Source organism: Babylonia areolata, chromosome 25 (genome assembly GCF_041734735.1).
Source record: "Babylonia areolata isolate BAREFJ2019XMU chromosome 25, ASM4173473v1, whole genome shotgun sequence".
NCBI lineage: Eukaryota > Metazoa > Mollusca > Gastropoda > Neogastropoda > Buccinidae > Babylonia > Babylonia areolata.
Window position 1 is genome coordinate 1333558 of NC_134900.1, and position 15201 is coordinate 1348758.

Sequence of the window (15201 nt, forward strand, 5' to 3'; positions counted from 1 at the left end):
ATGCATTATATAAGCGCAGATCGAACCTTAAATTGACTGGAGGCAGTAATGCCTGACTTATTTCATCAGACGGAGATACACTGTACTGAACAACAACAAAAAGGGCTGCTCAGAAGCCCCACGTACAACTTGTATTTGTCACAACACACACACACACACACACACACACACACACAAATCAGTACAACAACTAATACTGTCAGCTATATTGTTATATAATGTGTCTCTTTGGCCGGGAGGCCTCGATCTGTTCACTGAGTTTTCAATGAGTGGACACTGATTCTTTTCAGTCCGATTTCACAAACCAACACATACACACTGATGCGCGCACCCTTACGACCCAATCAACATGGAGCAGACTATTCCATGCATACATGTTTTCAGAACTGACCCTGCGCTACAGCATTTCATGACTGCAAATGCAGGCATTCAGGTTATACGGTCAATCTGTATGGTCATTGGATCGAAATTGATCTCCTTATCCCCCATGGACGGCTGGGTTCGTGTGCACAGTGGAACTATGTACGTTCGCACTGCCACTTACAGCAACCTACATACATAGCTGCTTAGTCCCGAAAACGATAAAAATATAATAATGTATTTTATAAACTAAAAGTTCTAAGTCATGGATATATTATTTTCCTCCAAAAATAGCCTTATTTCGTGGGGAAAAGCGTGCATGTTTTCAAACATGAATATGTAGAGTTAGAAAAGAAAGAAGAAAGAAAAAATGCGGTCAAATCTGGAACCCAAGCATGCCTTCAGATTATTATGTTCAACACTGATACGCACACCTAGCTCTCGGCTCTTCTCCCACCCAGCTCATTTCCGATGACTGGATTATATTATGCTAAAACCCTCGACCGTTCTCTTCTTCTCCCCTAATCCTCTTCACTGCACCTTCCGCGCCTCAACAATTTTATCACGATATCCATATCAGTGTAACAGCGTGCAAGCAGGTGAAACCAGTCAAAGCTGATCAGTCACCCGTGAACTTCCGAGCAACTGAGGTAACTGGTGACAAGGCTTTGGGCGTTTCACTCACTTATGCATCAGAGTGTTTCGCCCTTGGCTTACGTGACCAACCTTCACCTTCGTCTGCTACCACTTCGAAAGTTCCTGCTGTGTTTGCTTGCGACAAGCGATGTGGGCTTGATCGGTTTCTCTTTCGAATTTGTTGTGTGAACCATCGATTCGTTTAGTTCACAACATAACACCAAAAAAACGCTTGTTGTGGACAGTTTTCTGTGATCATATTTTTTGTCTTCGTTCCCGGCACCGAACCTAACGATCATGGCACAGAACAACAAAGTGTTGACGCTGGAAACTTTAAACCCTGGCGTCAAAGAGATGGAATACGCCGTTCGGGGCCCCATCGTGGCCAGAGCCGGTGCCATAGAAAGTGAGATCAAGCAAGGACAGAAGAAACCCTTCAGCCAGGTGGTGAAGGCCAACATCGGAGACTGTCACGCCACGGGCCAGAAACCCATCACCTTCATCCGCCAAGTGCAGGCGCTGGTCACGTGCCCTGATGTGCTGATGGCCAGCTCCGACTTCCCGGACGATGCCAAGCAGCGAGCCAAGCGCATCCTGGAAGGGTGCAAAGGACAGTCCATCGGCTCCTACACCGACAGCGCCGGTTTGCTAGTCATACGTGAAGATATCGCCAGCTACATCAAGGAGCGGGACGGTTACCCCAGCGACCCTAGTGACATTGTCCTGTCCACAGGGGCCAGTGATGGCATCAAGTCCATCATGACTCTGCTACTGACTGGAGAGAACGGGCCAGGGAAAGCAGGCATCATGATTCCGGTGCCCCAGTACCCTCTGTACTCAGCCGCTATATGTGAGTTCAGAGCTTACCCCATCTGCTACTACCTGAAGGAGGAAGAAAACTGGTCGCTGGACGTGTCGGAGTTGGAGAGGGCTATAGGAGAATCCAAACCGCATTGCAAGCCCAGGGCGATTTGTGTCATCAACCCGGGTAACCCTACAGGTCAGGTGCTCACCAAGGAAAACATCCAGAACATCATCCGCTTTGCTCACAAACACAAGCTGTTCATCATGGCGGATGAAGTGTACCAGCACAACATCTATGCCAAAGGATCCGAGTTCTTCTCCTTCAAGAAGGTGATGATGGAGATGGGGGCTCCGTACAACACCATGGAGTTGGCTTCTTTCATGTCTGCCTCCAAGGGTTTCATGGGCGAGTGTGGCTGTCGGGGAGGGTACGCCGAGGTCATCAACCTGGACCCAGATGTAAGTCAGATTATTATTAGTTATTTTACAAATACTTACAAGTTATATGGTTCATGACATCATTCAGAGACCAAGGTGTAAGCGTTTTACAAACACAGAGTTGTTTGCATTTGACAGGCTGCCAATCTTGGTAGATCTGACTGACAGAGCTACCTTTAGGCACTCATTGTTCGTTTCCTGTGTCATTCAGTTAGGCTTCAGTCATGTGCGCGCGCACACACACACACACACACACACACATTCTTTTGCTTGAATCATGATCAGATCAGGTAAGGTGATAGGGATGTTAAAACTATTTTGCAACATGGCTTTTCATTCAGAGTTTACACATGTTATCGTTATTGATCATGCTTACACAGTTGTTTCTGTTTTTTCAAAGTGATATCTTTTATAAGTTCATGCTTTTTGTGTAATACAATAATGGCATATATATACTACAAGTACAGTTCATTGTCATATTGCTATAGATGGGTATAATTTCTTTGAATTAAATCATTCCATTCATTACATTTTTGAAATTGTCTAGTACTAATCTAATGTTAAAACTTAGGAAAATTAAGTGGTTGTTGTTATCACTGAATTGTTTTCTGTAAAATGTTTAAAGAAGAAAGAAAAAAAGCAACAACATAAACATATTCTGCACACACATGTGTTTCTAAATGTTTTCAAGATGACATGAAAGTAGTTATATTTTGTTTCATCCACTTCTTCAAAATCTTATGAATTTGGTTTGTGCAATTTATCTATCAATATTATCATTAATCTTTATAAATCTACTTTATGTATTTATTCTGAATATATTTGCTTGTATGATTTTTTTTTTGTTATTTCTCTCTCACTCTTGGTCTTAGTTTTCTCCATGTCTCTCTCTCTCTCACACACACACAAACACACACACACACACACACACACACACACACACACACACACAGAGGCAAATGCACATTCACTCTCTCACACACACACAACACAACACGACACAACACAACACAACATACCACACCACACCAAACCACACACACACACACTCACACATGTACACATCTGTCTCATACAAATCATTGTGTCTGTCTGACATGTGCACACATACATAAAAGTACACACACACACACACATGCATACATGTATGTACACATACTGTTACTATATACACATTTTCAGAGACACACTCCAGCACACACACACACACACACACACACACACACACACACACACACTCTGATCATGTTATAAATCTTGCTGGCGTTGGCCTTACAAAAGATTCTATGAGGAGAGAGACTAAGAGACTTTTATTCTGTCCTAAGCCTGTGTGGGAATTCAAGAACACAGTTTGATATTGATATCTTTTTTCCTTTCTTTTAAACCATTATGATGATATATATATATATATATATATATATATATATATATATATATATATATGTATGTATAGTATTGATTTAGAAACAGAAAATAATACTGATCTGAATGATTTAATGAAATATAACAAATGCTAAGATGGGTCTTTGATCAAAAGGAAAACCGGTTTGGATTGAAATAATCAACTAAAAGAAGGGGAGTCTGTGGGGAAGAGAATCAGTATGCTAAATGTCACCACAGTAAAAAGAAGGTAAAAAAAAACGTTTGCTGTGTCAAACTAGAAGAAAACAAAACGTGCAGACTGTCAAAACAGGAGAAAACAATGAAAGGAAGCCGGGTAATCAGGAATCTCCTGTAGAGTGTATGTTCCAGTAACTCCAGGATTATTTATCTATCACTGTTGTTCGCATTCAGTTTTCTCAGCCACATGCTTACCAGCTGTCAAGCTTGCAGTTAATGAGACAGTGAATGAAAAAGTAGCCAGTACTGTAGTGTACTGTACTGTATTTGCTGTGAACTGTGACTTTGTTACTGTACTGAGACTGAGAGAATGGTATGTCACAGCTACAGATGGACATAGGGGTAGAACTAGAAGTTACTCGGTTAATCTTTGATTTTGTGCCAACAGCACTAAGCTCATTAATTTAAAAAATTTTTTTTTATCCTCATTCATTTTCAACTTGTTTATGAATAAATGCTCATCCACTCACTGACTCAGCCACATCTTCAGTATGTACAGTGGTTTTTTTTTCAAACTTTATAATTATAATATATATAGCCATCCACTCAGCCACATGTTCAGTACAGTCTTTCAAACTGCAGGCAAGAGTTGGAAAGTCTGAGAGAATAGTTGAGTTGTGGTGCTGGTGAAATAAAAATGCCTCCAAAGAAATGGCTGATGAATGGCAGAGCTGAAAGAGGCTAGCTGTGTGTACATAGTAAATATAACTAGTCCCTGGGCAACCCTGCAATGCTGTGCTGTACATTACTACATACTGTTCGCATGCTGTGCTGTACACATGTTCTGTACAGTATATGTGTCAGGCTTTTTAGTCACTCAGAGAGTGAATCAATAAGTAGCTACTGTATAATGCTGTTATTTGTTGTGCTGTCCTGTATGGTATATATATATATATATATATATATATATATATATATATATATATATATATGTGTGTGTGTGTGTGTGTGTGTGTGTGTGTGTGTGTGTGTAAGGCTTTTAGTTAACTGGTCAATGAACAAGTGGCTGCCACACTTTGCTGTACTATGCCATATATATATATATATATATATATATATATATATATATGCTATGTTGTGCTAAAGTTTAAGTTTAAATACCATACTGTTTGTATAATTTTTTCTATAAGTATAAAGTACTGTTAATACCCTGTGAGTATAAACATTTATGCGTGTGTGTGTGTGCATGCACATGTGCATGCGTGTGTGTGTGGGGGGTGGGGGTGGGGAGGGGGTTTCGGGGTGTGTGGTATCTGTGTGTGCGTGTGCGCTTTTCCCTGTCTGCCTCCCCCCCCCCCCCACCCCCCTCTCTCTTCTCTCTGTCCCAAGCTCTGTTCTTCTCTCTCTTTTCGTGTTTCCTTAATAATGATTTTATTATTTTATTTTAAATGTATCCCTCTGCCTTCCCCATTCCCCACACCTGTTCACTGTCTTCCTGGCCTGCACAGCATGAAGCCTAAGCAGCAAGTCATTAAGTGGGTTATAAGAACATTATGTGACAATATTTATATATTCCCAAACTAAAACAAGTTGCTTATGGAAAGCTGTTGCCCAGGGGTACCACAAAGGGGCCATTTCATGGCTGATATTATACCCAGCGTGCCATAACTGTGACCGATTCATGGTAGCAAACTGATGTTGGTTGTATGATAATGGAGTAACTTACTGACAGTCACAGACACTCGCCACATTTTTGTTTAACAACAAAGCAAAAAAGAAAGCAGAATGTCAGTTGTAAACTGGTACAGCTACACACTACATTGGAATAGGTATGATCTTGTATACATGCATATGATTTACATTGATATATTTCTACTATAATTCTAGTGAGTTTTCATTAATTTTATATATATATATATTTTTATTCCAATGCACGTCTTATACCAGATGTATTGCAACACTAAATGCGCTTTGAGCGGCAGGGATAAGTGTTATAGTATATATCAATGCACATTATGATGATGATGATTCTTCTTCTCCTACTTCTTATTGTTACTTTTACGCTATCCCTCAGGTGAAGGCCATGTACCTGAAGAGCATCTCAGCCAAACTGTGCCCCCCGGTGACAGGTCAGGTGGTGATGGACGTCATTGTCAACCCCCCTAAGAAAGGGGAGCCCTCCTACGAGCAGTTCTGCAAGGAGAAGACTGCTGTGCTGGACCAGCTCAAGGAGAAGGTAAGCCTCCCTCCATCTGCTCAGGTTTTTCTTCTTCTTCTTCTTCTTCTTCTTCTCCTTCAACTCTGTGAAGAGTCATTGGGGTACTGGACAGAAGAACTGTTGACCAGGTTCCTCCAGGTCTGTCAGAACTTTGTGTGTCTAAGTCTGCTGTACTTCTCCTTCAGCTGAGGCACCACACAGAAGAACTGTTCATCAGAGTCCTCGAGGTCTGTCAGTTGTGCGTCAAAGCCCTCTTCTTCTCCTCCTCCCTCAAATCTGTGAAGTGTCATTAGAGCCCCACACAGAAGAACTGTTTTCCAGATTCCTTCAGGGTATATGTCAAAGCCCTCTTCTTTTTCTCCCTCAAATCTGTGAAGAATTATTGGGGTGCCGCACAGAAGAACTATTTTCCAGATTCCTCCAGGTTCTATGTCAAAGCCCTCTTCTTTTTCTCCCTCAAATCTGTGAAGAATTATTGGGGCGACACACAGAACAGTTCACCAGATTCTCCCAGGTCTGTTGGTCGTATGTCAAAGCCTTCTATTTCTTCTTCTCCTCAACTCTGTGAAGAGTCACTGGGGTACCACACAGAGGAACTGTTCACCAGATTCCTCCAGGTCTGTCAGAACTTTGTGTGTCAAAGTCTGCTTCTTCTTCTCCCTTACTTGGGGCACCACACAGAAGAATTGTTCACCAGATTCCTTCAGGTCTGTTGGTTGTGTGTCATACTCAGAGCCTTCATCTGCTCCTCCCTCGACTCTGTGAAGAGTCATAGGGGTGCGGCACAGAACTGTTCACCAGATTCCTCCAGGTTTGTCGATTGTGTGTCAAAGCCTTCTTCTTCTTCATCTTCTTCTCCCTCAACTCCGTGAAGAGTCATTTGGGCGCCACACAGAAGAACTGTTCACCGGATTCCTCCAGCTCTGTTGGTTGTGTATCAAAGTCCGGGTCCCTGCAAATGGTTTTCCTGTCCACTGTGCAATGTCTTCATCGAGGACAGCGGGCCGCTCATCTAACGGGAGGTGAATGAGGAAGAAGATGCAATGTTGTCAGTCCCTTGTTATTTTCTGTCTTCCCCTCTGTCTCCCTCCCTCAACAGTTCTTTGGAGGATTGTTTTGGCAAGGCTGCTGGAGCTTGTTACGAAGCTTTGTTCCTTCCTGTTTGTTCCTTCCTGTTCTGTCATTTTATCCCAGTAGCACATTTTTCACACCTGCCCTGTTGAAGATCGATGGATGGCAGATGGATGGCGTGGTCATTGTTAGCCCAGACAGTAACCGATCCAGTATGATCTCTCTAATCTTTCCTTTCATGATATGGCATGTCTGGGGCAAGTCATATCTCCTGGAACCCATCCCTCTGCAGATGGGATTTTCTTGTGGGGTTGACTCCCCCACATGGGGCAGGTAGTACTGGGTTACATGGTTACTAGTAGCAGAGGAGAACCTCTGACCCGACTGTCAGGTTTTTCAGGACCTTTTATTGTTATAATTAGGGAGGAGGTGTGGGTTGGGGGGAGGAAGGGGCAAGTGTGGTGAGGCTAACAGTAACATTTTGTATCTTGAGTGCTGATTTAGCTATAACACTGGGTAGTTTTTGTGAAGAAGAGGACAGCATTATTATTATAATTATTAATATTATTTGCAGTAGTAGTAACAACAACAACAACAGTGTCTTTGAAAGTTCTGAAATGTTCTTTATCTTTATTTTTATATTTTGCTTGCTTGTTAGTATCCTATATTTGACAGAATTCAACATTTGATGCAGAAATGAACTGGACACAGAACTAAATGTTGATTCTTTTTTCTTTCTTTCTTTTCTTTTTTTAAAATTAAATAAATAACATTTTCCCGAACTCTATGAAACAGTGTTATAAATACATTCACTGTTAAAAAAAAAAAGTTTTTCATCAGTTAGAGAGAAAAAAACAACAAAAAACATTTGTGCAACTTGTGACAGGCCCAGCTGGTGACCAAGGTCTTCAACTCCATCAAGGGCATCACCTGCAACGAGGTGCAGGGGGCAATGTACGCCTTCCCCAACATTCAACTGCCCCCCAAGGCCGTGGCCGCGGCCAAGGCGGCCAACCAGAGCCCCGATGCCTTCTACTGCTTCGCACTGCTGGAGGCCACGGGCATCTGCACCGTGCCCGGCAGCGGCTTCAAGGAGAAGCCAGGCACCTATCACTTCCGCACCACCATCCTTCCCCCCGTGGAGGAGCTGAAGGCCGTGCTGGGTCAGTTTGAGGCCTTCCACAAGGAGTTCCTGGCCAAGTATAAGTAACTACACCCTCACCTGCACCCCTCCCAACCTTCCTCTCACTTTTGGTGGGTGTTTGTATCTCCAGTATCTCCTTGACGGCTGCAGCTGAGCCTTGGTGAAACGAGATCAGCATGGCATGAATTTGGAACGGTAGTTAACTCCCCTTTTTTGTGCACTAGAGTAATTGATTTTTTTTTCTTTTCTTAAAAGTGATTATCGAAGAAGAAGAAGTCCAATAAAAATTAAATCAGCTGGACCAGATTTGAAGGGCAGTTGATTAACTCATTTTTTGTTCACTGGAGTAATTGTGTTTTTTTTGTGTTTTTTTTTCCTGAATAAAAGCAGTGTATTATAAAGAAGCCCAGTAAAAAATAAGTCAATGTGAACCAAATTTGAATGGCAGTTAATTTCTTTTTGTGCACTGGAGTAATTTTTGTTGTTGTTTTTTTCCTGAATAAAAGTGATGTATCATCAAAGAGGAAGAAGTCCCAATAAAAATGATATCAGTTTAGACCAAACTTGAAGGCCAGTTAACTCCTTTTTTGTGCAGTGGAGGGTTGGGTTTGTTTTTTTTTTGTTTTTTTCTGATTAAAAGTTCAACGAGGAAGAAATCTCCCAAAAATGAGATGTGTAGACTGAATATGAAGGGCAGTTAACTCCTTTTTGTGCACTGGAGTATATATTTTTACCTGAATAAAAGTTAAAAGAGGAAGGAATCCAATAAAAATGAGGTTGGTGTAGACTGAATTTGAAAGGCAACTACTCCATTTTGTTGTGTACTGATGTAACAGATTTTTTTTCTGAAAATAAGCGATGTATTATTCAAAGAGGAAAAATTTCAAATGAGATAACAATCCATGAATTTCAAGGGCAATTACTCCTTTTTTCTGTACTGGTGTAACTGATTTTTTTTCCCCTGAATAAAAGCAATGTATTATCAAGAGGGTAGAAGTCTGGATAAAACAGCGATGCCCTGCATCCTGATCTGTGAGCAAGGTGTTTTCATGAGGCGGTGGTCCTTCATCGAGCAGCATACTCGTCAGCAACAGTCAAGGGGTTAATGAAACCATAGTTTAGTGAAGTGTACAAGCAAGCACTTCCCTCCCTCCCCTGCCCTACCTCAGTTCATTTAGGCAGAGGTGCTGTAGTGAAGATGGAAAATATGAAGGAAAAAAATCCCCATCAACTTCAAACATTACTCGTCAGGGCATATTTTATTTCTTTAATTGTCTTTTTTTTTTTTTTATCATCACTTTTTGAGCATAGAGTAGGGGTTTTTTTTATGTGTGTAAGTTCTGATCATGTGAACACTATGTGTTTGGAGAAGTTTATGTGGTTTCTTTCTAGTGGTGGCCTTTCAATAGTTTTTATGTTGGACCTATATGCAAGTGCTCATCCGGAACATCAGAATTACAAACGATGACTCTCGTCTTCTGTCATCGTAACAGGCATCCATATCGTTCATAGCGTGCTTATTGGTTAAGCGGGCTTCTGTTGCTGTTGGTATTTGTACGCACTATTTTTAATGGATGAGTACAGAAAATGCTAAGACTGTTAAGGTTTTTTGGTCCTGAAGGCGTGCTGGGCTTGTTTTCTTTTATTTTATTTTTAAAAAAAATTTTTTTTGGTCTTTGTCTTTCGAAATGAACATTTTCCAGGCAAAAATCAAACATTTTTTCTTTTGGAAAGATCTCCCATGATCTGACTGATTTTTGTGTAAGGAAACAGCTTTGATTGTATAAAAGATATACTAGCATGACTTAGACTTTAAAAACCTTTATCTGCATTATCTGCTAGTATTGGCAGGCACGTTTTCCCTTCCCAGCAGACATGCCTGCAGCCAGTGGCAGGCTAGCGGAATCGTCCCTTCAAGGTTGGCCTGGAAACAAAACAAAATTTATACACTTTCCAGTCTATGGCATGGAGGGAACTAATCTCTATAATTAGCTTGAGGGAATGACTTAGTGAAGTGTAGACTCTGGTTCAGATGCTGTGCTGTGGTACAGGGTGACCACAGTAGCCTTTGAACCAAAAAAAACAGCCAATGAGCTTTGTGCTGCTGGTATATCCTGTGTCAGGTCAGGGGAATGGGTTGCACTATTGTCTGTCTCAGTTTAAGGTTTGAAATGTAATTCAAACATATCGTAAACAGGAAGTGAATGGTTTGCTCCTTCCTTTGTTGTTAACAAATACAATACTGATAATTTACTGGTGAGATACCATGATTTACTGTATTGGCATTAGCAAAACATTACAATGGTGGAAGACAAATGATAATGCAGCACATGAACGTGCATGGGCACATATATTTACACACACACACACACACACAGAGAACATGAAAAATATAAAAACCTTGATTGTCTTTCCACATTATTCTTCTTGTAACTGTGCCACCCCCATCCCCCTCCACACACACCTCCCTCTTTTTCCCATCCCCCTCTTCCCTGCTTTTAAATGAAAAGGAATGGATATGTAGAATGATGATATGATAGAATTCCATGCAAAACTACTGAGCATGAAGTTATTCCAAGTGAACGGTGTGTCCAGAATCAAGAGAAAGTCATTGACAACAAAGTTGCAGACCCATCGAATTAATTCAGTAAGCAGTGATTTAATCCTCCAGATGATGGAAAGTGAAATGATTGTATCATTGATAAAACTTGCAAATGAGTGATAGAAAAAAAGAAAAAAGAAGAGCTAATGGAATGGTTGATGGGAGACAATTCCTCATACACAAGCAAGCGCCTTTGGCTGTATTATTTCCCTTGATCTGACAGTCACTGGAAATGTCACTTCAGGAGCTTGAGTTTGTTGTATTTGGCGGCAGTTAGGAGATGAAGCAGAGCAACTACCATCTTCATGTAATCTATTTGTTTTGCAGGGGAGTGAGTGGCCTTGAGAAAGAATCGAATGAGAGGCCTTTGATTATGAAAGATTGGGTTTTATGTTGTGCAAGGTGATGTTTAGAATGCCTGTGTGTGTGCTGTAGTTGTCAATATGCATTGACACCTCATTAAGCTACTGATACAGATACGGTCAGTGTGAATATTTACAGTGTTGAACATATTCTTTTTACATCCTTATCCCTGTCACTTTTTCACCTTTAGTATGTCAATTGATAAACTAAAACTTGGGATCTGAGTCTTGTAAAAGAACAAGTAATTTCCATTAATATATGACAATAATTCAGACCATCTTCAGATAGCAGAACAGAAACAGGTAAAAAAACAACAGAACATATGAAGAAAATGGCAAATAATGTGTGTGTGTGTGTGTGTGTGTGTGTGTGTGATCAATCAAGTTTTAATTGGTGCCTAAAAAAAGTATCAGCATTTCATGGATTTGTCTTGGTGGTAATGGAACTTTTTATATAACTGTTTGATGTTTTTTTGCCCAGTTGATTTATTGTGAATTGAAAAGACTGGGCAATTTTTTCTCCATTATCAGTATTATCTTGTTGTTTGCTTGCCAGATCAGAATTTTTCTTTTGATATTCAGATAAACTGCACATTTTTTTTCTATGAAACACTTATTGACAATTGTTGACAAGTTTGAAGTGGAAACATATTTTTTATTATGATCCATTCCACCTTACATAGTGGTACTATCCTGGTAAGTGATCTCTATATATGATGATAATTCTCAGTCAGGTGTAACACCTCTGGCTGGGAGTCTGAATAACGAAGCTGTCAACCTTCCACACACACACAAAAAAAAACCAAACCCTCTGAAGAATCCTGCGAGTTCTCTTTCCCAATACCATCTCCAGTCAACTGTTACTCTCCCAGTTCAATCAAGAGAACATGAACACCATCATCATAAGAAGGTGTTGGATTATTGTCATTAGTTGGGGGCTTAGTAGGTGGTGTCCTAAGTACGTTGAATCAGAACAGGCACCACTCGAAGTGACTCAGCAGTAGTTCAGGGTCTCCTCTGGTGTGTGGCCTCTTGGCGACCTAATATCGATAGTTCCCTGCGGACTGCCGATGGTGGAACTGTGACGGATGAACCTGGGTGTGGCTGTGTATGGGGGAAATCTAAAAAATGAGCGGCGTGGGAGTAATGCCACTGAAATGGTGCAGATGATGGGGCAGCAAAAAAAAAAAAAAAAAAAAAAAAAGGTGGTGGTAGAAATACACTGGACACATCATGTGAAGAGAGCAAGGTAACATCCACTGGGCAGTCCTTCACTGGGCACCTCCAGAAGGTAGACGCAAGAAAGAAAGGCCAAAGGTGCACGACCGTCGAAGAAGAACTCGAGACCCTGAAGTACACCTGGGATCAGTCTAATATCATCATCTTAGATGAACAGACTATAAATAAATAAATGAAAACACACACCTGGGGAACCATTCAGATTAGCCCAAAACAGACAAGAGTGGTGGTTCTTTTTAGCTGCCTTAATGCCAGCGGGCATAATGGGCAGTAACTGAATTAGTAAGAAAGTAAGTGAGTGTGAGTCTGGCTGACCTCTTAAACATCCTGGAAAAAGAAAAGCACTGGAAGTTGTGTTGAGATTTATGATTATGGAGTGAGGTATGAACATGCGATATTGCAAGTTACGCTTGTAAATGCATCTTCTGTTTATTATGGTACAGCTATTGTGTGTGGCTTGTTATACCTTGTTATTCAGAGACACTTGTTATCCATTGTTATTCAGAGACTGTGTACTTACAGTAAGTTTTGCTGATTAGTTCAGTGTTGTTGATCTGGCTTTTTTGTTTATATATTTTTTCATATTGTACTTGGCACTGGTACTTGTATAATTTTTTGTTGTTTTAGTGCGTGGAGGTGGTGCTGTTTGTTTTTTCATCATGAATAGAAATGAAAAAGTCCATCTGACAAATGAGAAGAAGAAGAACTGAAAAAGAAAGTGTATGTTTATGGCTTATAAACATCTTGAAGACCAGTACCATCAGCACCAAAACCCAGAGCTAGCCGACTGTTCAGAAGCAATGTTCTCAGCATACACTTGTATCCAGGACAGTCAGCAAGAACATTAGCCACCATTTCAAAACATTCCAGGGTTGTTGACTAAGCAGAATCAACTTAATGATAGGCAGTAACTTTGACTTTGTATTCACATCAGAATTTTACAGGGAGCCAGTGCAGCTTTTTTTTTTTTTTTTAATATAGAAAGAAAGTGAGAAGGGTGGTAGATCTTCATTGCTGTTATATGCCAGAGGTCACAGTAGGTAAGTAGTAAGTATGTCAGTAAATGGGAAGACTGACAATAAGAGGGTTGCAGTAATCCAGCTGGGAAGTTATCAGGACAGTGATGATGCACACTGGCACACCACCACCAAGGAACAGAAACGCTGACAACAGATGCAGTGTGTACTGTGAGTTCAAGAAATGATGTGTAACAGGCCCTCTCTGCTAACATGTTGTGGCCTTCACCAAGTTTTGTTCCAATTTCACCCCAAGAGATTTCATGGATACCTGAAATGTGACATATAACAACCAGCAATCCCCCCGACCCCCTCCCCTCCCCTGACCAATTTGACATATGATGGGCAACCAGTAGGCATTCCTATACTTAACTGTCTCTAAATCATGTGTTAGGGGAGATGTCTTTCTGAACAGTAAAAATTGAATCATTTTTACAGTTAGATACAGAAGACAGTATGAACGGTTTAAAAAAAAAAATATATATATATTCTTTTTGTTTTCAGGAAGCCAAGAAAAAGATGTATGACCATCGTGAAATCTAAACATAATTAGAATTTTGTTTGTAAATGAATTTGAAAGCATTTTGGAGTTGTTGTTGAGAGAGTTGATTATATGAAGAAAATGAAAGGAAGTTTTGATGTTAACATTCGGGAACAACTGATCCATGGCTCAGGTAGAATTTTGCCCTGTTGAGATACTTTATAAACATTTTCCATATCATGTTTAGTTGATGATATGTGTTTTTTGGTGTGCGTGTTCGGGTAGAATTTGTGTGTTATGCATGTTTGTTAATTCTGTTATATTGTTATGAATATGTGATGCCACATCAAGGTGGGACTTGTCTCTGAAAAGAAGGTAGATAGATACACAGACTGACTTTGGCACACCATCACATTGAAGTGCCCACTTTTGTGCATGCACTCACACACACACACACACACACACATATATATATATATATGATCACACACACACATTTATTTATATGTATATCTATATATATTCTATGCCACACATGCTTGTGACACAGCTGATACTTCACTGAATAGGATCAAAGCAGTAGCTTTAGCTGTCAAATATCCTGCTACAGGTGGCAGCACTGCCTCTTCATAGGATGTTCATATCCAGACAGTAAAAGAAAAAATTAAATAAAATAAGATAAAAACCACTGAACAACTGGAAAAAAAAAATCAACTGAATCTACATGTATGTATACACCAACAAAGTAAAACATGAACCAATATCCCCCCCCCCCCCCCCCCCCCCAAAAAAAAAAAAAAAGAAGGAAAGAAAAGTACAAAGAGGGATAACAAGCCAGACTGGTTTGTGAAATAGTGTCTCACTGTGTAAGCGTCAACCTTAATTACAGCTGGCACTGACGCAACACCAATAAACCAGGTATATAGTGCTTTTATGGGGTAATTATTTTGCTCAACTGATTAACTCTCTCCATACGAACGGCGAAAGAGACGACGTTAACAGCGTTTCACCCCAGTTACAATCATCAAAATATTGCAAGCGGAAGGCTCTTATACTGAAGAGGTGAATGTTGACAAAGAATACCACAATTCTGACGACGGAAGCTAAAGGTTGGGTCATTGAGACACCCACTGGACATCCGAGGGGTCTGTGTAGAGGAGAAGAGAGGACTGGCCGTACTGAGTGAGTTAAACATGATTTTTTTTATGCTTGGTGAATAAACAAAAAAATACGCAGAGCTGTATAGGTGATGGTCATTTGAAAATCAACT

General features: G+C 40.5%; 1 protein-coding gene across 1 annotated transcript; it reads left to right on the top strand.

The window, feature by feature from the left end:
• Positions 1 to 971: 971 nt before the first annotated feature.
• LOC143299388 (alanine aminotransferase 2-like) lies at positions 972 to 14707 on the top strand. The gene is made up of 3 exons (XM_076612562.1): positions 972 to 2259; positions 5873 to 6034; positions 7974 to 14707. Exons 1-3 carry the CDS (start codon positions 1294 to 1296, stop codon positions 8295 to 8297), a joined length of 1452 nt encoding a protein of 483 aa, XP_076468677.1. The 5' UTR covers positions 972 to 1293; the 3' UTR covers positions 8298 to 14707.
• Positions 14708 to 15201: the final 494 nt, after the last annotated feature.

Excerpts from the sequence above, each read along its gene's own strand:
- LOC143299388 (XM_076612562.1), top strand. The coding sequence starts at position 1,294 with ATGGCACAGAACAACAAAGTGTTGACGCTGGAAACTTTAAACCCTGGC. Across the intron at positions 2,260-5,872 it reads TCATCAACCTGGACCCAGAT|GTGAAGGCCATGTACCTGAA; the intron begins GTAAGTCAGATT and ends GCTATCCCTCAG. Across the intron at positions 6,035-7,973 it reads TGGACCAGCTCAAGGAGAAG|GCCCAGCTGGTGACCAAGGT; the intron begins GTAAGCCTCCCT and ends AACTTGTGACAG.